General features: G+C 39.4%; 1 protein-coding gene across 4 annotated transcripts in view; it reads left to right on the plus strand.

The window, feature by feature from the left end:
• LOC143860104 (amine oxidase [copper-containing] zeta, peroxisomal-like) overlaps positions 1-19,230 on the plus strand; it is a 38,115-nt gene extending 18,885 nt beyond the window's left edge. For 3 of the 4 annotated variants that reach the window (XM_077370625.1, XM_077370624.1, XM_077370627.1), the window contains 4 exons: positions 14,301-14,441; positions 15,406-15,674; positions 18,198-18,279; positions 18,953-19,230. In XM_077370625.1, coding sequence (XP_077226740.1) covers positions 14,301-14,441; positions 15,406-15,674; positions 18,198-18,279; positions 18,953-19,072 — 612 coding nt within the window. In that variant the 3' untranslated portion in view covers positions 19,073-19,230. The remainder of the gene's footprint in view (positions 1-14,300; positions 14,442-15,405; positions 15,675-18,197; positions 18,280-18,952) is intronic. The other variant, XM_077370626.1, reaches the window with a different exon arrangement.
• Positions 19,231-22,726: the final 3,496 nt, after the last annotated feature.

The raw sequence follows: 22,726 nt of genomic DNA on the forward strand, positions 1-22,726 counted from the left end.
AAATAATGATCTAGGGCCCCTAAACTTACTAAAAAGCTTAAAAAGGCTAGGGTATTCTACTAGTAAGATTCCTACAGGTTTCAAAGTAAGAAAAAGACCAAGAAAATGGCTGATAATATGGAAAAATCTCACCGGTTTGAACACAATAGTCCTTTTGCTTTAAGTCTTGCTAGCGAAGAGGCCAAGACAATGGGGGAGAAGCTCCTGCGTGCAATCCATATGTCTGGGCAGCCGCGTCGTCCCCAAAATAAGAATTTGAAGGAGAAAAGAGAAGTAGGGAAGCGATTATAGAGGATTCGAGGGAATGAGAGAAGGTATGAGGGTGCGGGAAAGAGAATAGGAAGAAGGTATCAGGAAAATAGGGTAAAGAAGTGGAGGATTCCAAGAAAAGATGGCTAGGTAAGGAGATTCAAGGAGGAATAGGGAGAAAATAAGGGGCGAGATAGAGAGATCAAGAAAAGATGGCTAAATCAGGAGATTAAATGAGGAATAGGGAGAAAATACGGGGCGAGAGAGAGAGAGAGAAGAGAGAGAGAGAGAAGAGATGGTTAGGTAAGGAGACTAAATGAGGAATACCGAGAAAATAAGGGACGAGATAGAGAGAGAAGTAGGCGAGAGGGAGAAAATTACCGAGGGGGGAAGAGGGACGGATGTGCGCACATCCAAGGCGTGAGGGAGAGAAGATGGGAGCCGATGGCTTCTTTCTTGGATTTCTTTCACAATTAATATTTAAAACTAGGGCTTCTCTCCCCGTTGTTCTTATTTATATGCTTTTGGTGGACCCTCCTTTTATCCTCCAAGTGAAAGGACTGTTGTGCCCCTAAAACAAAAGAAAACAAAATAACATGTAAGGGCATAGTAGAAAAAGTGGCTAAACAAAATAAATAAAAATTGAGTGGTGTGTGCAGTGGTGGGCCCTAGATGATGTGGACATCCCCCACATCTTGGTACAGCAAATAAACATAAATAAGTGTAACAATCCTCAATAAAAATAAAATAACTTGTGCAACAATGAAAAAAGAATAATCCAACGGCTCGGATCACATAAATTCTACCCGGATGGGAAGAACTCGACTCCATCGAGTAAAGAGAAGTTGCATGCAGTGACACATCATTGTGGAGTCGTTGTATCTGCCCGGCATCTAACCATAAGCCCGAACGTCCTCGCCAACAGATCAAGTATCTCCAACGAAACCCTCGCCAGGCATCCACCGTCCAACTGTGTAAGATTTGATCTCTATGAGATGCAAAGATGATAGGAATGGCTCTAGCATCCCCCTCAGCGATGCAAAATGAGTTGCTCCAATCTCGGAAAAATCATAGTGTCGATGTCTGAATCCCCATGCTGAATATTTGGTCTCTCTGGTGCTGACCTACGACTACCTTGTACCGATCGTTGCTCACACGCAACCGCTCCAACACCACTTGTTGTACCTCTTTATATGGTGAGCCAGATCCTCGACTTCAGCACTGCTACTATCAGAGTAAGGTAAAGGGGTATAAGAAGACAAACACACTTTGTATTGATTATATCAAAACAGGTTACAACGATGGCGATTAGCAACATGAAAATTGATGAAACTTTGAATTGCCAACAGTCGGGGAACGAAAAATTCAAGAATGGCTTCAAAGGGTAAGGGTAATCTACTAATGGTGCTATCAAGTAGGGGTGGGCATGGTTCGCTTCGGTTCGGTTTTGGGCATACCCAAAACCGAACCATATATAATCGGTTCCCTAAAATTGGAACTAGAACCGAACCATATAAGTTTGGAACCGAACCGAACCGAACCATATATAATCGGTTCGGGGTTTACCCAACCTTCACCAAATGTAGATTTTTTGCCTAATCGTGTTTATAATCTATTCAGTTCGGTTCAGTCCTGTTTATACATGAACTACAAACACAAACAAGCACAAATTTGGGATAATCTGGCACAAATTTGGGCAATGCAAAAATTATATATGAATTACAAATTTGGGCAATTCCTAATATCCATTAAAATTTTAAAATCAAAGGAACATGTTAAAGAGGGGTGAATTAAATGGGGGAGGGGTGATTTTATCAAATGCCTAAGTAGGGTTGGTTCGGTTCTCGGTTCCGGGATCCCAAACCCAGAACCAAACCAAATTTCCACCGGTTCCAAAATTTTTGAACCGGAACCGAACCGAACCAAACCGATCCAAAAGTGCCGGTTCGGTTCGGTCCCCCGGTTCGAACCGGAACCATGTCCACCCCTACTACCAAGGGAACTGTGATATGTGAGTCCTGCTTGAGGTAGAATCAAGTTCCATTGACGGGGTCTCTCGCTAGCTAAACATCTCAGTAGATTCCCTAGGTTGCGAATAACCACCTCTGTTTGCCCATATGTTTGATGATGGTAAACACTGCTGGACCAAAGTTTGTTTCCCATTTTGCTCCATAGAGTTCTCCAGAGAACTGACACACCTGAAAACATAGCGACACAAATCGACATGAAACGAGACACATCTAAGAACATCTCAACAATAATAACGATGAACTCGCATCTCCTGGCTGCCCTAATGATAGGGAAATTCATGACAATGTTTGAATTTTCATGGACTGGGTTACATTAGACTGGGTCATACAAACTCTCCTCACATTTTCCTCATCACCTATGGGTATTGCTATATTAGTTTGAGGTTTGAATTACCTGGGCAAAGGACGATATGATGACCTATGATCATGTTCACCACATGTAAAGTATTTGAATGTATTATCGTGTGGTTCATGTTTCAGAAGTCCACGCCTCATGGTCGTATTCTTAAGAGGAAGAGTGGGGTTCAAACGACAAGGCATTGGGCTTCTGTTGGTTGAGGTAAAAGGGACACCGTCAATGTCCTTTCGCCTCGCTTTGCCCTGCACATGTGGAGTGGCTAGGAGAGTATCCTTAGGAGTCATGGCATCCTTGGGAGCCTTAATACCAAGATGTTTGTTAATGCGATTCAAGGTAACTCATCTTGGCTAACATGTCCGAGTGTTGATCCAACGTAGACTGAGTGTGTCGTTCCTAGGCTCCTTGAGGTTGGACTCAGCTTTGCCTATGATGTGAAAGCATTGGCCCTATAAGCCATGGGAAAACGCGATGGAAGTGCAGGAACTAGGTGGAACTCAAGTGACGAAATGAAACTCTAGACACTGGATGACTTCAAAACTGACCTAGACTGACCCTATGACCTAAAGATACCCGACAAGACAAGACTGACTAATATAGACTGTATCAGGATTTTAACCGAACACTTGGTGTGCACTAGACAAACTAAGTCGGACTCACAGTAAAAGAAGGTTTCTTTCAAGGCTTTTAACGAACTCTTGGTGTGCTAAAGATGGCATACTTGAGCCTTGTGCTATGATACCACTTAGTGCAAACCTGGAGGCTCGCGAATAACTACCATGATTTAGGAGCTCATGGGACTAAATCTTCATATCCATACAACCATGCATAACCCATAAACAAATAGACAAACATTAAATTGTAAATTTCAGCATAAATGTAGCATGAAATGAACTCTAAGCAACAGACCATCAATGATAAATACCCAAAGATAAGATTTAAAGCCTCAAATAATTGAACTTTTTCACTGTTTAACTGCTGTCCATGAAGTAAAATAATGATCTAGGGCCTCTAAAATTACTAAAAGGTGACAAAAGGCTTAAAAAGGCTAGGGTAATCTACTAGCAGGATTCCTGCAAGTTTCAAAGTAACATAACAAAAAGAGCAAGAAAAGGCTGAATATATGGAAAAATCTCACATGAACACATCAGTCCTTACGCTTGAAGGAGAAAAGAGAAAGAAGATATTATAGAGGATTCGAGGGAATGAGAGAATGTATGAGTGTGCGAGAAAGAGAATAGGGAGAAGGTATGAGGAAAAGAGTTTAAAGAAGTGGAGGATTCGAAGAAAAGATGCCTAGGTAAGGAGGTTAAAGGAGGAATAGAGAGAAAATAAGGGGCGAGATAGAGAGATCAAGAAAATACGGCTAAGGAGATTAAATGGGGAATATGGAGAAAATAAGTGGCGAGATAGAGAGAAGTAGAGAGAGAGAGTGGGCGAGAGGGAGAGAAGTAGGCGAGAGAGAAATCAAGAAAAGATGTTAGGTAAGGAGATTAAAGGAGGAATATGGAGAAAATAAGGGGCGAGATAGAGAGAAAAGTTGGCGAACGGGAGAGAGAATTACCGAGGGGGAAGAGGAAGGGATGTGTACACGCCCGACGTGAGGGAGAGAAGAGGGAGCTATGGTTTCTTTCTTGGATTTCTTTCAGAATTAATTTTTAAAACTAGGGCTTCTTTGCTCTTATTTCTTAATTATATGCTTTTTGGTGGACCTCCTTTGCTAGCTCTTATCTTCCAAGTGAAAGGACTGTTGTGCCTCTAAAACAAAAGAAAACAAAATAAAATGTAAGAGCGTATTAGGAAAAAGTGGCTAAACAAAATAAATAAATGGTGAGTGGTGTGTGCAGTGGTGGGTCGTAGATGATATGGACATCCCCTACATCTAGGCATAGCAAATAAACATAAATAAGTCTTAACAATCCTCAATAAAAATAAAATAACTTGTGTAATAATGAAAAAAGAATAATCCAACGGTTCAGATCACATCACAAACCCTAACCCACACTTTTTTTCCTTGGCTTCATCAAAACCCTAACTCCGACCCTCGCCTACTCTTCTCGCTGCCCCTCTCCACTCGCTGCCCCTCTCCACTCCATCAGACCCCTTGCCCACTCTCCTCCCTTCCCCTCTCCTCTCGCTCGTCCCACACCTGCTACGAGCCTTCATTAGGGCCGCGACATGGTCTTTGTACCCGTTTTGTTCTCATTTCTTCCCTTTATTCTCTTCTGTTGTTGTGGTTGAGAGTATTCTTTTCTCTTTGTCTTCATGAGCCTCCAGTCATTGTGGATCGACCCATGAGGTCCGTGCCACTCGACCTTCAGCATCTTCTTCATCTTACTATTCTCCTTCTATGGAGGGTTAATTCACACAGATGACTTCCGTTGCACTCGACGGGTCCGCTTCATCCATCCGAGAAATATTTTCTCATGTGCCGCGTTGTATGCGGAGCCGTGGGTCTAGTGACCCTTCTCACGGGGATTCTATTCCTGGCCCGTACCTTGGTGATGACCGTCTTGGCCGTGGCAATCGTAGCCTTGCCCGTTGTCAAGGTTGTGGAGGCCATGGTCGTGACTGTGATTCTGGAGGCGGCCATGTTGCCGGTGTACGTGGGCGCCTTTTCTGCACTCATTGTCAGGTAGCAGACTATACTGTGGGCACGTGCTATGCCTTACATCCGGAGCTCCATCTAGTCTGCTCCGCACACCACATATGTCAGCCTTCCTCATACCTCTACTTCCTGCTCCGCTGGCCCAGACACCCATGATGACTATCTCCTCGCCTCCAGGGCTTACTATGATGAGTTTTGATGTGATCTGAGCCGTTGGATTATTCTTTTTTTTTTTCATTATTGCAGAAGTTATTTTATTTTTATTGAGTATTGTTAGACTTTTTTATGATATTTGGTATGCCTAGATGTGGGGATATCCATATCATCTAGGGTCCACCATTGCACACACCACTCGCTTTTTATTTATTTTGTTTAGCCACTTTGTCTTATTATGTCGTTACATGTTATTTTGTTTTCTTTTGTTTTAGGGGCACAACAGTCCTTCCACTTCGAAGATAAGAGCTAGTAAATGAGGGTCCATCAAAAAGCATATAAATAAGAACTAAGAGGAGAGAAGTCTTAGTTTTGAAAATTAATTGTGAAAGAAATCTAAGAAAGAAGCCATCGGCTCCCCTCTTCTCCCTCACGCCTTGGGCATGCGCACATCCCTCCCTCTCCCCCCTTGATAATTCTCTCTCTCTCTCTCTCTCTCGCGCGCGCGCCTACTTCTCTCTCTATCTCGCCCCTTATTTTCTCCTTTAATTTTCTTACCTAGCCATCTTTTCTTGATCTCTCTCTCGCCTACTTCTTCTCTCCCTCTCTCTCTCTCGTCCCTTAATTTCTCCCTATTCCTCCTTTAATCTCCTTACCTAGCCATCTTTTCTTGATCTCTCTATCTTGCCCCTTATTTTCTCCATATTCCTCCTTTAATCTCCTTACCTAGCCACATTTTCTTGGAATCCTCCACTTCTTTACCCTACTTTCCTCATACCTTCTACCTATTCTCTTCTCGCACCCTCATACCTTCTCTCATTCCCTAGAATCCTCTATAATTGCTTCCCTACTTCTCTTTTCTCCTTCAAATTCTTATTTTGGAGACGACGCGGTTGCCCGGACATATGGATTGCCCTCAGGAGCTTCTCCCTCATTCTCTTGGCCTCTTCGCTAGCAAGACTTAAAGAGAAAGGGCCGTTGTGTTCAAACCGGTGAGATTTTTTCATATTTTCAGCCCTTTTCTTGTTCTTTTTGTTACTTCGAAACCTGTAGGAATCTTACTAGTAGATTACCTTAGCCCTTTGCATCATTTTAGTAATTTTAGGGGCCCTAGATCATTATTTTACTTCATGGACAACAGTTAAACAGTGAAAAAGTTCAATTATTTGAGCCTTTAAATCCTATCTATGAGTCATTTATTTGATATGTTCAATAACTGCTTGAAGTAGAAGTATTTATCATTGATGGTCCGTTGCTTTTAATTCATTTCATGCTTTATTTATGCTGAAATTTACAATTGAATGTTTCTTTATTTGTTTATGGGTTATGGACGGTTGTATGGATATGAAGATTTAGTCCCATTGAGTTCCTAAAATCTTGGTAGTTATTCGGGAGCCTCCAGGTTTGCACCAAATGGTATCAGAGCACATGGCTCAAGTCTGTCGTCTTTAGCACACCAAGAGTTCGTTAAAAGTCTTGAAAGAAACCTTCTTTCACTATGAGTTCTAGTTAGTTTGTTTAGTGCACACCAAGTGTTCGGTTAAATTCATATTAGTCAGTCTTGTCTTGTAGGGCATCTTTAGGTCATAACATCGGTTTAGGTCAGTTTTGTAGTCATCCAGTGTCTAGAGTTTCATTTCGTATGACTTGAGTTTCACCTAGTTCCTACACTTCCGTCACGTTTTCCCATGGCTTATAGGGCCAATGCTTCACATCGTGGGCAAAGCCGAGTTCAGCCTCGAGGAGCCTGTGAACGATACACTCAGTCTACGTTAGATCAACACTCGGACATGTTAGCCAAGATGAGAGTTACCTTGAATCGCATTAACAAACATCTTGGTATCATGACTTCCTAAGGATACTCTCCTAGCCACTCCACATGTGCAGGGCAAAGCGAGGCGAAAGGACATTGACGGTGTCCCTTTTACCTCAACCAACAGAAGCCCAATGCCTTGTCGTTTGAACCCCACTCTTCCTCTTAAGAATACGACCATGAGGCGTGGACTTCTGAAACATGAACCACACGATAATACATTCAAATACTTTACATGTGGTGAACATGATCATAGGTCATCATATCGTCCTTTGGCCAGGTAATTCAAACCTCAAACTAATATAGCAATACCCATAGGTGATGAGGAAAATGTGAGGAGAGTTTGTATGACCCAGTCTAGTGTAACCCAGTCCGTGAAAACTCAAACTCCAAGCATTGTCATGAATTTCAAATACTTTACATATGGTGAACATGATCATAGGTCATCAGATTGTCCGCTGCCCAGGTAATTCAAACCTCAAACTAATATAGCAATACCCTTAGCTGATGAGGAAAATGTGAGGACAGTTTTTATGACCCAGTCCAGTGTAACCCAGTCCATGAAAACTCAAACTCCAAGCATTGTCATGAAATTCCCTATCATTAGGGTTGCCAGGAGATGCGGGTTCATCGCTTTTATTGTTGAGAGGTTCTTAGATGTGTCTCGTTTCATGTCAATTTGTGTCGCTAGGTTTTCGGATGGGTCAGTTCTCTGCAGCAAAATTGGAACCAAAGTTCGGTTAAGCAGTGTTTACCATCCCCAGACATATGGGCAAACAGAGGTGGTTAATCGCAGCTTAGGGAATCTATTGAGATGTTTAGCTAGCGAGAGACCCCATCAATGGAACTTGATTATACCTCACGCAGAACTTGCATATCACAGTTCTCTTAATAGCACCATTAGTAGATCACCCTTGCCCATTGAAGCGATCCTTGGATTTTCTGTTACCTACTTGCTTGACTATACCCCTTTCCCTTACCCTAATCGTAGTGCTGAAGTGGAGGATCTCTCTCAGCATAAGTACAACAAGAGGTGTTGGAGCTGTTGCGTGTGAGTAGGCATGAGTAGAAGTGAGATGAGTAGGGATTAACAGAACTTTTTTTTTTCTTGAATTATGGGGATTAGTAGAACTTAGAACCATTGTTTTGAAAATCTTTCAATTTTCGATTCAAATCTTATGGACTTCGATTTGAATCCCATGGTTGAATCTTAATTTTGTGAATCTTGCGACTTTCGATTGAATCATGCTATTCGATCGTAAGTCGGGCGATTCATACTATTCATGTGATTTATGCTAATTAAGTTATTTATAAAAGAAAATAAGACTTGTTTTCGAAAGACTCGATTTCGCTCTTTGATTAGAAGAAGCATTTGAAAACCCTCTCGTGTGAATGAAGAGAGGCTGACAAGGAGGAGTTCGAATGAATAAAACCTGTTAGAGCCAGTCATGAACAATGAATGTGCCTGAGAACATTTTACTTACATCGAGGAGGGTGACGACTATAATGAGGATCACATTGATGACTTACCAGATCAGGAATTAGTAACTATATCCAATCTCTGAAAAAGTCCCAATTGTTTCGAACTTTCAATTTTTGGAATGTGATATTTACGGAATCCCCATGAATAGGATCAAACCTTTATGGGAAATCCCATGATACTCGTCAAATCAATTAAGTAATCCGTGTGCTTGGGAGTCCTTGGTAGTCCAGCTCACCCCAAACTTTCAATCAGTGCAAAGAACGTGTGAGTCCCTTAGCTCTTGAGGGCATTTTATTTATATCGAGGAGGGTGACGACTATAATGAGGATCACATTGACGACTTACCTGTTTTTTTATAATTTATATTTGTTATTTGATGTTTGAGACTTTGAGAATTGATATGATCGTTTACCTATTATTATTTTTAAGAATATTATCCAATATGTATTGGTTTGGATGAGAAATAGATTATTAGTATGTGACAAGTTTGTTAGCAAACAATTCATATTATGATATTGAAAAACTAATTATAATAGTTTCTATTTAAAATAATAGATTTGCATAAAAAAGATTAATTAAATATTTTATTATTCTTTGATTGTTTATTATTTTTATATTTTAATATATATATATATATATATATATATATATATATATATATATATGTTGAGAGAGAGAGAGAGAGAGAGAGAGAGAGAGAGAGAGAGGAAAATGATTGTGGCCTCGAGCGCATATAAGCTTATATGCGCTCGAGGGCCCAAACACATGGGTCCCACATTTTTTTGTGGTGATCCAAACCATTCATTTGCAAGGCCCTTACATAGATAGGGTGTGTACAAAAAATCAGCTCCTTAGGATCATCCTAACCCATGCAAAAGTGGTGGGCAAAATGGGCAGATTTGTGGACAAACAATGTCTGTCCATTTTGCCCTCCACTTTTGGATCGGTTAGGATGATCATATGGGGCTGATTTTTTGTACACACCCTACCAATGTAAGGGCCTTTCAAATGAATGCTTTGGATCATCCTACCAATGTGGGCCCACATTAGTTTTGTGCCCTCGAGTGCAAATAAGCTATATGCGCACCAGTGCATAATCATTTTCCTCTCTCTCTCTCTCACACACACACACACACACACACACACACACACACACATTAGGTGTAAAAACCAGAGAAAGACAAAAAAAATAAGCACCTAGGTGGCCGAAACAGGAAGAGACAGAAAGAGAGACGACCCCAACTGGTGTCAGGAGTAGACTTAGTCAATTTTGGGCCGGGTAGAACCTTTCACCGTCTTCATGAAAATTTTCTAAAGGATTCATTAGCTGACCCCAACTAGTTTGGGACAAAGGTTTAGTTGAGTTGAGTTGAGTTGGGCAGCCATATCTCCCCAAAAAAATTAATTGTTGGGCCGGCGATCAGGTCATGTTTGGAGAGAGAGAGAGAGAGAGAGAGAGAGAGAGAGAGAGAGAGAGAGATGTACTGGCTGTAGAATAGCTGGGGGGGATATTTTATCCTAGAAGGGGTGGCGTGGGGGGAATGTCACTGTTCTTTTTTTTTGCACTTTACTTACCGGGGAAGAAACCCCATGCACATCAGTAGTCTATAGAGGGAAAAAGAGGAATGTTACCTTCTCGTCCATGTGTTGTAGAGGGAGGGCGAAAAAGATAAGTCCAAAAGAGAAAAGCTGGATGCAATTTAAATCACGCTGGCAAAGTAATACTACATCGAAAATGAATGAAAAAGGAAAGCGCCAGCTGCCGTTTGTGAGAGAACGACGCGTACATAGATGGGGATTTCCGATTTTTTAGAGGACTAAAATGGTCACTGAACGCCAAAGTACACTCATCGCCATATCAGTTTTTTTGGAATGAAAGAAAAAGGAATTTGTTAGTTTCTGTTTCTTTGTGTGTGTGTGTGTGTGTGTGTATATATATATATATATATATATATATATATATATATATAGAGAGAGAGAGAGAGAGAGAGAGAGAGAGAGAGAGAGAGAGAGAGAGAGAGAGAGAGGAGAATGTTCCTAAGCTCGAGCTCGTATAAGCTTATCTGAGCTCGAGCTCAAAAACACATGTGGCCCCACATTTTTGGGGTGATCCAAAGCATTCATTTGTAAGGCCCTTCCATGGATAGGGAGTGTACCAAAAATCAGCCCTATAGGATCATCCTAACCCTGCTTTTTGTGGAGGGAAAAAATGAGCAGAAACATGGACACATAGTGTATGTACATTTTCACATCCACCTTTGATTGGGTTAGGATGATCCTATTGATTTGATTTTTGGTACACACCCTATCCATGGAAGGGCCTTCCAAATGAATGCTTTGGATGCCCCCAAAAATGTCGGGCCACATGTTTTTGAGCTCGAGCGCATATAAGGTTATCTGAGCTCGAGCTCAGGGACACTTTCCTCATATACAAGGGTATGTAGCTATGTTGTTTGGGTTATGTTACATATTGATTCTATAGGACCTAACATAGATAGGGTGTCCCTAAGAAATCATCTCCATAGGATCATGGTAAGTGTTGATTTGTGGAAGTTTAAAATGGACGTCTAGAAAATGGGTTCATTTTGTGCCTCTACAGATGATTGTATGGAGATGGTTTGTTAGGAACACCCTATCTATGTCAGTTTCTATGGAATGAATGGGTTGGATGAGTCAAACAACATGGGAGATGGTGGATTTATAAATACACCATCTCCCACAGCATCTCCATACATTAATCTCCCATGTTTTTTGACTCATTCGACCCATTCATTCCATAGAAACTGACATAGATGATAGGGTGTTCCTAACAAACCATCTCCATACGATCATCCTAACCATTCGATCTGTAGAGGGACAAAATGGACCCATTTTCTAGACGTCTATTTTAAACATCCACAAATCAACGCTTACCATGATCCTATGGAGATGATTTCTTAGGGACACCCTATATATGTTAGGTCCTATAGAATCAATATGTAACATAACCCAAACAACATAGGCACCCACACTATTTAGAGTGTCTAGAGCTCGAGCTCAGATACCATTTATCTATATATCTATCTACACACACACACACACACACGAGGAAAGTGTCTCTAGTCGGTCGACTAGAGAACCGTCTCTAGTCCGCCGACCAAAAACATAGTGGGCCCACATTGTTTGGATGATCCAAAGCATTCATTTGATAGGCCATGACATAGATAGTGTGTGCCCAAAAACTCAGCTCCATAGGATCGTCCTAACCCTTCGATTTGTGGAGGTTAAAAACAGACAGATTTGTGGTGTTGATATGTGTTCATTTTAACCTCCACAAATCAAAGGGTTAGGATTCCCATTGAGATGATTTTTTCGATTATCCAAACAACGTGGGCCCACTATGTTTTTAAACTCCACCGTCCATTTTTAACCTCCACAAATCGAAGGGTTAGGATGATCCTATGGAGCTGATTTTTTGGGCACACCCTATCTATGTCATGGCCCATCAAATGAATGCTTTGGATCATCCAAACAATGTGCGCCTACTGTGTTTTTTGGTCGGCGGACTAGAGAAGGTTCTCTAGTCGACCGACTAGAGACACTTTTCTCATATATATATATATATATATATATATATATATATATATATATAGAGAGAGAGAGAGAGAGAGAGAGATTATATATAAATCTAAGTGAATGTTATGATTTACGATACAATATACGATTCAACCATATTTTGAATTACAATTTGTTTCCAATTTTTTAAACATTGCTTAGAAGTTAGAAAAAATTGAGAGAGAGAGAGAGAGAGAGAGAGAGAGAGAGAGAGAGAGGTGTTAGGTGGTTGAAGAAGTGAAAAAAAGAGAGGGGTTAGATGAGTTTATATAGGGGTTTGCTTGTTCGGGGTGGCAAAAAGACTGAAAATACTCTTCAAATGGCTGTAAAATGGTAAAAAATCTAAGTGAATCTTATGATTTACGATACGATATACGATTCAACCATATTGTGAATTACAATTTGTTTCCAATTTTTTAAACATTGCTTAGAGCAAATTGAGAGAGAGAGAGAGAGAGAGAGAGAGAGAGAGAGAGAGAGATGTTAGGTGGTTGAAGAAGTGAAAAAAAGAGAGGGGTTAGATGAGTTTATATAGGGGTTTGCTTGTTCGGGGTGGCAAAAAGACGGAAAATACTCTTCAAATGGCTGTAAAATGGTAAAAACTGCCGAAACAGAACGAAATTCACAACCATACTAAAGCCCAATTTCTATTTTATAGAAGCCCTAAATAAATATATGAAGTGTATTACATGTTGCTGTCCAAGGAACCTAAAAAAGTACTAAAGCTATAGAGCATCTAAAATTATTCTTTACTTGCTAAGCTCAATTAAGGATTACTTCCTCTATTATAAATTACTTGCTAAGTTCATGCTGATTGAGTTTATTGGTATCGTTTGGATGGTGCATTTTGATATCAATTGGTGTCTAATATGCTCGCTCTACGTCTAGCAGAATGGAACTCCCATACCATCTTCCTAGCCAGTTGCCTTTAAATATGGAACGCATGACAATGCATCTTTCTCAGTTTTAGACAATTGTTGACTTTTAATGATTTCTTGCCAAGAACTCTTTGAGATGGTGTATTCTCGTTAAGTTGGGTTTAAAAAATTCACATTTAGTTTAACAGCCAGAATGATTTCATTCAATTATTCCCTGCCAGATCATTTTTACCTAAGGAATAGCACTAACAACTTTTGAAATTTCTGAAAAAATAATAACGTCAATAAAATGGGTTGTATGTCCACATAAAGCTTATGGGCAATTCTGTTGCTTGGAGGTTACTATATCCTTGTATTCATTGAGATATCTTTTGTTGAATTTTTATGGTAACTAATATATAGTTCCATGTGCAATTAGTAGTAAGCACCCGTATGTCTCTCAGGGCCTGTTTGGACACCTGATATTTTGTATTTGGATTTGGAATTGAGTTTTGAATACGAAATGAATAGATCCGCAAGCACATGTTGAGAGAGAGAGAGAGAGAGAGAGAGAGAGAGAGAGAGAGAGAGAGAGAGAGAGTACTTCCTACTGGGGGGGGGGGGGGGGGGGGAAGGTTGAGGAGCAAAGAGGGTGAAGGAAACTGCCAGATCTGTGGATTTCCAATTACTTATTTCCACAACATATTTGGAAATGTGATTTTTTTCACTGTCAGACGCTGATTTGGAAATCTATGGATTTGATCTTGATCCAAATCACAAAGCAAAATGGGCTGCAAATGTGAGAAATCCAAATCAAAATCTTCTCCGCATCCAAACGGGCCCTTGACTCACAATTTACTTCATATGTTGGTCGTGGATGTTTATTTTTACATGCTTTTTAATTTTGGCCGAAATACCGAAATTTCAGATTTTGGTCCAGACCGACACCGAAAAAGTACTTTGATTTGGCGTCGGTCCAGATTTCAACCGAAATTTCAGAATTTCGGATATATAAAATTTTCCAATATTTGTTTTTTCAAAATTTTCGGCTGTAGCCGAAACTGACACCGAAACAGAAATTTCAATCCTTGATTATATCACTGTGTTGTTAATACCATAAATGTAGCTGTGCCCTGAGGCCCTTCCTCTTTTGTATAGGTGGTTGAAGTGAATGTTAAAGTTGAAGAACCAGGGCAGAGTAATATCCATAATAATGCATTCTATGCCGAAGAGAAACTCCTCAAGTCTGAATTGCAAGCAATGTGCGACTGTGATCCTTCATCTGCTCGACACTGGATTGTGAGTATACTTACCCTGGTCAATGAAGTTCTCCTTCCTCAGAAATTGCATTGACTGTAACTTGGATACTTATATTTCTTGTATTTGTTTTGGCAACCACTTCTTTGTACGTCACATATCCAATAACTGCATAAATTCTGAGATCTCTTCTGAACCTTTTGAAGACATATTTTCCATGTTAATTTCTGTTTTTTCTTTGAATTAGTTCATGTTTTTGCCTCTGTTCAAAGAAACTCATAACGTTTACATCACATTTTTTTCTTTTATCTTGTTCGTACATTTGTCATTCATCCATCCCATTCGTTCAATGGAGAATATCCTAATGTGATAAGATTCATTAAGTTGTATATTTTAAGATCTTTCTAAGCGTCACCGCCCTTGCATGGATATATGGTTGTGCGATTCAATAGCAATTTTGAAAGAAAAAGGAACTTGGGTCCACTCATTGACACGTGTCGCATCTTATAGAAAATTTTCCTTTTGTGGATATTTTGAAGCTATTTTATTATATGGAAAATCAATTGGAATATCTAGTAAGTTACACAAGTGAAATTTTATTGTCATTCTTCATTTAATGCATGTTTTAAAACTCCCCTGCGTCATCTTGGACTCCCCCGAGTAGACTCCCTTTTACCTTGGCTGCGTTCCACGTTCAGAGGCAATAAAAATTCCTTTGACTCTCCTGAATTATGGCTGTGTCAACCAAGTAATCAGCCGCGTCTACGAAGTACTCGATCGCATCGTGCCGAGTCAACTAGGACTTTCTTCGGCTGCGTTCTGCATTTTTAAACACTAATTTAAAGTTTATGGTTTTGTCTTTTCACTTTTCTATTTCTATAATTGATGACTTCTTCTTGATGTTTAATTGGCCTGGATGGCTTGGGATAGAGAAATATGTTATCATTTGTACTTTTGAAGGGAAAGTCGATGACTGATTGAAGATTCTCAAAATTTATATATTTAGGTCAGGAACACAAGAACTGTCAATCGAACAGGGCAGCTAACAGGCTATAAGTTAGTGCCTGGTTCTAATTGCTTGCCATTAGCTGGTCCAGATGCAAAATTCTTGAGGAGATCTGCTTTCTTGAAGCATAATCTTTGGGTTACAGCATATAACCGTGATGAGAAGTTTCCTGGAGGAGAATTTCCTAATCAAAATCCGCGTCTCAATGAAGGGTTGGCAACATGGGTTAAGCAGAATCGCACTCTTGAAGAAACAAATATTGTTCTTTGGTCAGTTACTTTTATATACTGATTAGTGAGACTTATTAAAAATTCTCAACTGCTTTGTAATATTTGCAGAATGAACATCTTTTGTTTATTTAATGGTTATAGGCCAGTTGTGGCTCTTCTTGTGTGAATTTTAATACCATATCTAACATATCCCCCGCTTTCTGAAGTTACGCTAGATACTTTAACCATTCAAATGATGCTTCTCAGTGTCTTGCTTTATTTTCTTGGAATTATCAACTATGTTTTTCCTAATACAATTTTCTCAAATACTATGAATGGACCTCTCTGATGGATCAATTTTGCTTCCCATACTAGCAGGGACATTGACGCTTGGTGTTCTCAGTTGGTTTACTGAATATGCTCTTTCCTGATCGGCAGAAAGATTTAATAAAATTGATTTTTAGCCAATGCTCTTCCAATATTTAAGATTTGTGATCTGTTGACACAGATTCATGTGTCTACTGTTGACACTGATACGGGGTGTCTGGCATGGTAACTCCGGCATGGTAACCCTTTAAATCCAGAAATGGGGACACTGCCATGTGCATGTACATTTAAAATTACCGAGTACATTCATAATTTGCAACAAAATAAATGTTGTGTTTATATAACAAAATAAGAATTCTTAGGATTGAGAGACTAATAGCCACAAGCTTATATCCTCTCCTCTTCTGTGACATCCCACAACAACTACTTCTCAGTCTTCAACATGCTGCCAGAAAGAGAGACTTACAGGCTTACACTTTATTATATGCCATCCTGCAGATAGTTAAAAAAAAGGTGCAAGAGCATTTCTTTGTGGCACTTTTTTTCTCTTGTGTAAGGATTTAGCAAGATTTTCCTTCGATACCTGGAAAGATTTCTGATCATGGCTGCTGCGTTATTAGTTTTATTGTGGCTGATCAGAGTCCCAAGCTTAAGATAGCAACAATCACAAGAAATTTCTTTGGCAAGTTTGACAACACTCAGTTATTTTTTCCAGATCATTGCTCATTCTAGGTTTTAAAAGCAACATAGTATATTGCTGATGGATTACATGTGAAATTTTTCCATGATGCCTGATGCAGTGATTGTTTGATGGTTTCAAGCAAGCTTTTTATTTCTGAATTATTTAAACACATCCACACCTTTTAATTTATGATCAAAACTTACAATTCCAGTTGGAAGGGAATGCAGATCTTGTAAATGTAAATACCATATACATTTTATCACCATCTAGGTTACTGATGAAATGTGTTACTTAGGGTGTGCACTTGATATATCCGATGGCTTGGATGTGTAGGGACATAATGTATTGAGTGGTAATTAAAATAGAATGACTAATAAAAACATCTAGGAAGCTTTATGTTTCAATTTCAGGACTGTATTTTAAATTCAGTTAGTTCCTATATAACCTTACGTTGGCTTTAAGCTTGTAACTGAGTCACAAAGAATGTCCTATAGAGTTATTTGTGCCGTTAATCTTGTCTTAGAAGGCAATCTATTTGTTTTATTGTTTTCTTTTAGCACCTTTTGTAAAGTCTTGCTACATATGTAATTCTCATGACGGGCTATATTTGCTAGTGCATTGTCTATATGTTTTTCTACATTGTCCTATAGTCTATAGAGTTATTGTGCCATTGATCTTGTCTTATAATGCAACCTATTTGTTTTACTATATTCTTTTAGCACCTTTTGTAAGGTCTTGGATACATTATGAAATTTTTATAAGGGGTTATATTTTGTAGTGCATTGTCTCTGTGGTTATCTATATCTATAGATAGAGTGGTAAGAGTTGTGTGACAAATATCTTGTTAGCAATCTCTGGATTGAATGAAAACCCTTTAGTATTATTAGGAAGCCCTGTCTGAGATAGTCGAGGATTTGAGCAAAATATTAAATATCTGATACTGTTGTATTGTAGTTTTTTTTTTTTTTTTAAAAAGAAGAAGATATTATAGTTTTTTCTTCTTGACAATGAATACTTGCATGAATCTAATTCTGTAGCTTGATATTCTAGTAATCCTCTGTTTGAGGATTTCTTCTTTGCTTGATACTGACGTCTGGCATAGGTGATGAATTCGCCCCCAAACTTTCCCACATTCGTCCCTTTAATAGTAAATATTAACAGACGTTAGATGCAATGCCCATCTACTCTCTTCCTTTAACAGTAAACTATACTGCTCCTTGCTGAAGAAACCCAATATTTATGTATATCCTTCAGTTACCCAAGTGGTTGATTATCGGATTGTAATAATCCTCTGCAATTTTCAGAACTTCATTTGTAAATTACATAAATGAGGATAATTGCCAAAAAATAATAAAGGATTATACTTAGCAGAACCATCTATTTATGGCGGCAATCCTGCTTCTTAGATGCCTAGAATGCTCTGACCTTAAATGACTCAGTTTTCAACTTTTGTTACTTCACCTTCCTGCACTTCTGTTGTTTCTTATTTTTTGGACATGGATGATGTTCATATTATGATGCTCTTCCAGCTGATGCTAGTTCCTGCAATTTCTAAATTGGTGCTTTTATTTTAGGTATGTCTTTGGAGTTACACATATTCCTCGTTTGGAGGATTGGCCTGTGATGCCTGTGGAGCGCATTGGATTTATGTTAATGGTATTCCTCTCTCTCTCTCTCTCTCTCTCTCTCTCTCTTCAATTTTGTCAGAAGCTTTATCTAAATTGTTCTTATATGCATCATTGTTGGCTGCAAACGTTTATTTGGTAGTTACAACACTAGTCACGCTATTATTGTGTCTTTGGTGCCTGCAATCCGAGTGGCCAAGGGCAATCCCATTCATGTTCTTGTTATTATCTTTAGTTTGCTTCGTTAGCACTTGCATGTTCATTTGGATTTCATTAAGTGACTATTGAATAGGGACATGTAGCGTGGGAGAGGGTGAGAATTGAGAAGGCATGAGTGAGGAGACGGTGGGAAGTGGCTGAAAACCAGGATAAGAAAAGCTACACTCAAAATGGAGTTTTGTTTTCCTTATTTTCCATCCACTTCGCACCATCACCTCACTCAACCGCTCTCAATTCTCTACCCTCCTCCTCTCCCTACATCTCTGTCAACACTTGGTAAGCTAATATTCCATGAAAAAAAATCATGGTTGCTAAACATGTCTTATATCAGGTGAATCTAAAAAAGTTAGATCTTACCCTGAATAAATACTGATTGTTCTCATCGTTGCCCTGAATAAATACTGGTGCTCTTTCATCAAGCTAAAAATGGCAGTCATATCCATGCATAATCATTTTCTCATAAATCTAATGGTGTTTTTTTGCAGCCACATGGTTTCTTCAACTGCTCACCGGCGGTGGATGTTCCACCCAGTGTTAGTGAGATGGAGCTCAAGGACAGTGGGGTGTCAAAGCCAATTCAGAATGGGCTTTTAGCAAAGCTTTGAAGGGATTCCATCTCTTGCTTCTTCGTACCCATGTAATCTCTCCCTCTTTTTATCTGACATTGAGTGAAACTCAGATTAGAGTACTAGTTGGATTTTATGCTCGTTGACAATAGACAGTTTGTGTTTGTACATTCTTAAAAAATGTGACAGTTTCTTCATATTCTAGTTAGAATCCTCACCATCCGTGTCGATCGCAATGATCAATTGTTGTTAGGTCCCCGTGGTGTCTTGCATTGCGATTGAGACCATTGATCTTGCAGACCATCATGAGGTGACCCACACCCGGGTCCACGCTTAACAGCCATCCCATCAGTATGATAAAATGCCTGGCAAAATCAATGGTTTAACTGTTCTTGGCGGAACCCAAAATAATTTCCTTAAGGGTTAGGATCATCCTGTGAAAATGATTTTTGGGGCGCAACCTTATTTACATTGTGGCCCAACGAGAAGTGAACGGTTTGGATCATCCTAAGAAGTGTGCCGTATGGCACTTTTTGAAAAATACTAGACTATACGGCCACAAACCATTTAAAATCTCGTGGAAGCATTTACAGTTTGGTGATATGAAACGAACAATTTGAGTTACATCGTGGGGACTTATCATTTGTCTGTTTATAATGAACTTTTCGGTGCCGTTTGGATACGCTGGATTTTTTATTCTTAGATTTTAGTTTGAAAGCAGTGTAAAATTCTGGATTTTACAATGGAAGTAAGTTGCAGATGTGGGACGTAGGTTGTGGATGAAGGGTTTAACTAAGAAATCCAAGTTTTAGAAATCTCTCTAACATCCTGAGATTTCTAAAACATGGAAACAGGGGCGATCTCCTACTCTCTTGCTCAATGAAAGAAGGGTGATAAATGAAAAAACGATGGACGGTCTCCTTCTCTCGTCTTCCATCCACGATTTTGAGGAAATTCAAGATTCTAAAATCCACTTATACACGGATTTTAGAATCCGTGATTTCTTCAAAATTGTAGGTGGGAGAAGAGAGAAGAAAGAGAGCAGCCGTCGTTTTCTGATTTCTAGCCCTTATTTAGCGATCATCCCATGTTTCCAGGTTTTAGAAATCGCAGGATACGGGAGAGATTTCTAAAACCTGGTTTTCTTACTTAAAATCCAAGAAACGTTGTCAGGACAGCATACCAGCAGCTTGATCATGACCGTCTTTTACACTGTTTTCAAACTAAAACCTGGATTCTAAAATCCGCGTATCCAAACGGCCCCTTAATGTCACAACTAATGGCTTTCGCAAAGGGATTGTTAGAGCGTGCAGTTATTCGCCCTCGATCGAAGATTCCTGATGATAATAATATATTAATGACTCATAATTTTCCTGTGACAAATTACTTCTATTATTCTTGCTAATTTTCAATAGAGGAGCTGCACATCATATAAACATATATAGATCAGAGGGTTAGGAACATCCCTTGGAAATGATTTACGATGTATAGCCTATTTAAGTTGTAGCCCACCAAATGAACGGTTTGGATCATCCTATGAAGTGGGCTCGACAGTAATTTTTAAATACTACCGCACTTGGAGGAATGCTAGCGTCAAGCGAACAAACCAAGTAAAATCTCCTATAATATATACTTGACATGTTTCTTTCCTTCACCAGTCGTTTTCTTTGCATAGAATTTTTTTTTATCTTCATCCATAATCCCATGCATCGGTGGGCCCCATCATTTACACCAGGTTTTGATAGTCCCATCCATCCGGGGAACCCGAGAGTTACCTTATGTTTTGATAGGGTGGACAGGATCTCCACCTGGGCCGTGCATTGAGTGGGCCACACAATTTTACACCTCATGTTTTATAGATGGGAGGGGACCCATTTATTTTACAGCCATGCATAGCATGAGCCAAGGGTATGTGGCAAACTTTTAATGCTTTTTTAACATTAATTCATGTTAAGGGGGTGTGAATTATCCTACAGGGGTGCGAATTTATCATTGCCCAATAACATGTGTAACTCGCTGCTTCGCCATAAGCGACTAGTTGCCTCCTTTCCTCCGCCGAAAGATGCTTAGCAAGAAGCCCTAACTACTTTTAGTGGGGAGAGGAGAGGGGCTGGGGAAGGCCGACGACTACATGACGGGGGGAAGCTGTTGTAGAAGCTTTGCCCCTTGCTTTATAGAGATTGCTATGAGTTTGGGATATGCGGGCACCTGATGTTTGACAAAACCACAACCTAAGTGAGCCGAGCGAACCGGTAGGCTGAATCGTGGGTTATCGCTGGCAGTACACACAACAGTATCGGTAGCAATCGGCACACAAGACCGGCACAGCTTTGTGACTCTCAAACGGAAAGCTGGAGGGATTCAATAGTATACATTGTTAGTACATATTATGGATGGGCCCCAACCACATCATAGCATAGGTATAAAATAGTGGGTCCCAAATATGATGAGTTGCAGAAATTGTTAATAAGAGTGAAAAATGGAAGACGAAGTAGAGAGATCGAGTACCGAATTTCTAGAGCCAGGGAATAAGCTTGAAAAGATAAAGAGACGGTGATAGGTGCATGTTAGAATATATCAGATCTAGTGAGATCTGACCGTTGGATCGTCTAGTGTTAGATTAAGTAATTGGTGGTTAAGTTAGATTAGGATGATTTTATCTTGGGATTTGCTATGCCATTTTGAGGCTCACTTTTGAATTAAATGAATTAAATGACTAAGACAAAATCCCTTAATGTAACGAGACAAGAATCGCATGCTCATGTGGGGGGCAAACTCTTTCTTTGTTTCTTTTTTCTAGGGTGACTACTTTGGCCTCACACCATTAATCTAATGGCCCCACATGGTACTATCATAATAATGATGCAGAACATTTAGATTATTGGCCCCTCTCCTGTGGCTCAAATGCAACAGGAGTATTTACTGTAACAATTTAAGGGCCTTGCGAAGAAAAGTTGTTGGAAAGTTGCATTATTTCCCACCCATCGTAGCTTGCTTGGGTGGGAAGGCAATAGGGGTGTAAACGGATCGAATTTGAATCGGATATAGCTATATCCGAATTCAATTACAGTATACACTATCCGAATTCGGATTCGGATTTGAATTTGATGGATATTTAATATCTATTACCAAATTCGTATCCGTCGGATATTGTTCGAAATCGGATATTATCCGTATCCGTTTATCAGGTAAATTCGAACATTTTATTGCAACACTTTATCTTTCTTCCCCTTCTTATCCTCGAATAAATTTTCCAAACCCTAAAACCAGACCTCTACCTTCTCTTCACAAAATTAACTCTTAAACCCTAAAATATATGAGATCATCTTCTTCCTTTTAAAACAAAGGCAGAGAGAGAGAGAGAGAGAGAGAGAGAGAGAGAGAGAGAGAGAGAGAGAGGGAGAGGCGGTGGGGATGGATGATAGTGTTGGTAGTAGTCTTTGGGTTTATATATATATATATATATATATATATATATATATATATATATATATATATATATATGAAGGAATGGGTTTGGGCTATTTTGAACAGGGGAAGTGAGAGTGTGTCATTACTAAATATAAATATTAAGTATATTTTTAATAATAAATAAAAAGGATTTACTTCTCGGATTCGGATGTTAAACGGATCGGATATTCCATTTACCAGATTCGCATCCTCTAAGAGCCAGATATCTCATAAACGGATTCG

The sequence above is a fragment of the Tasmannia lanceolata genome, unplaced genomic scaffold, assembly GCF_043159265.1.
Source record: "Tasmannia lanceolata isolate RefF3 unplaced genomic scaffold, GAP_Taslan_0.1 ptg000037l, whole genome shotgun sequence".
Lineage (NCBI taxonomy): Eukaryota > Viridiplantae > Streptophyta > Magnoliopsida > Canellales > Winteraceae > Tasmannia > Tasmannia lanceolata.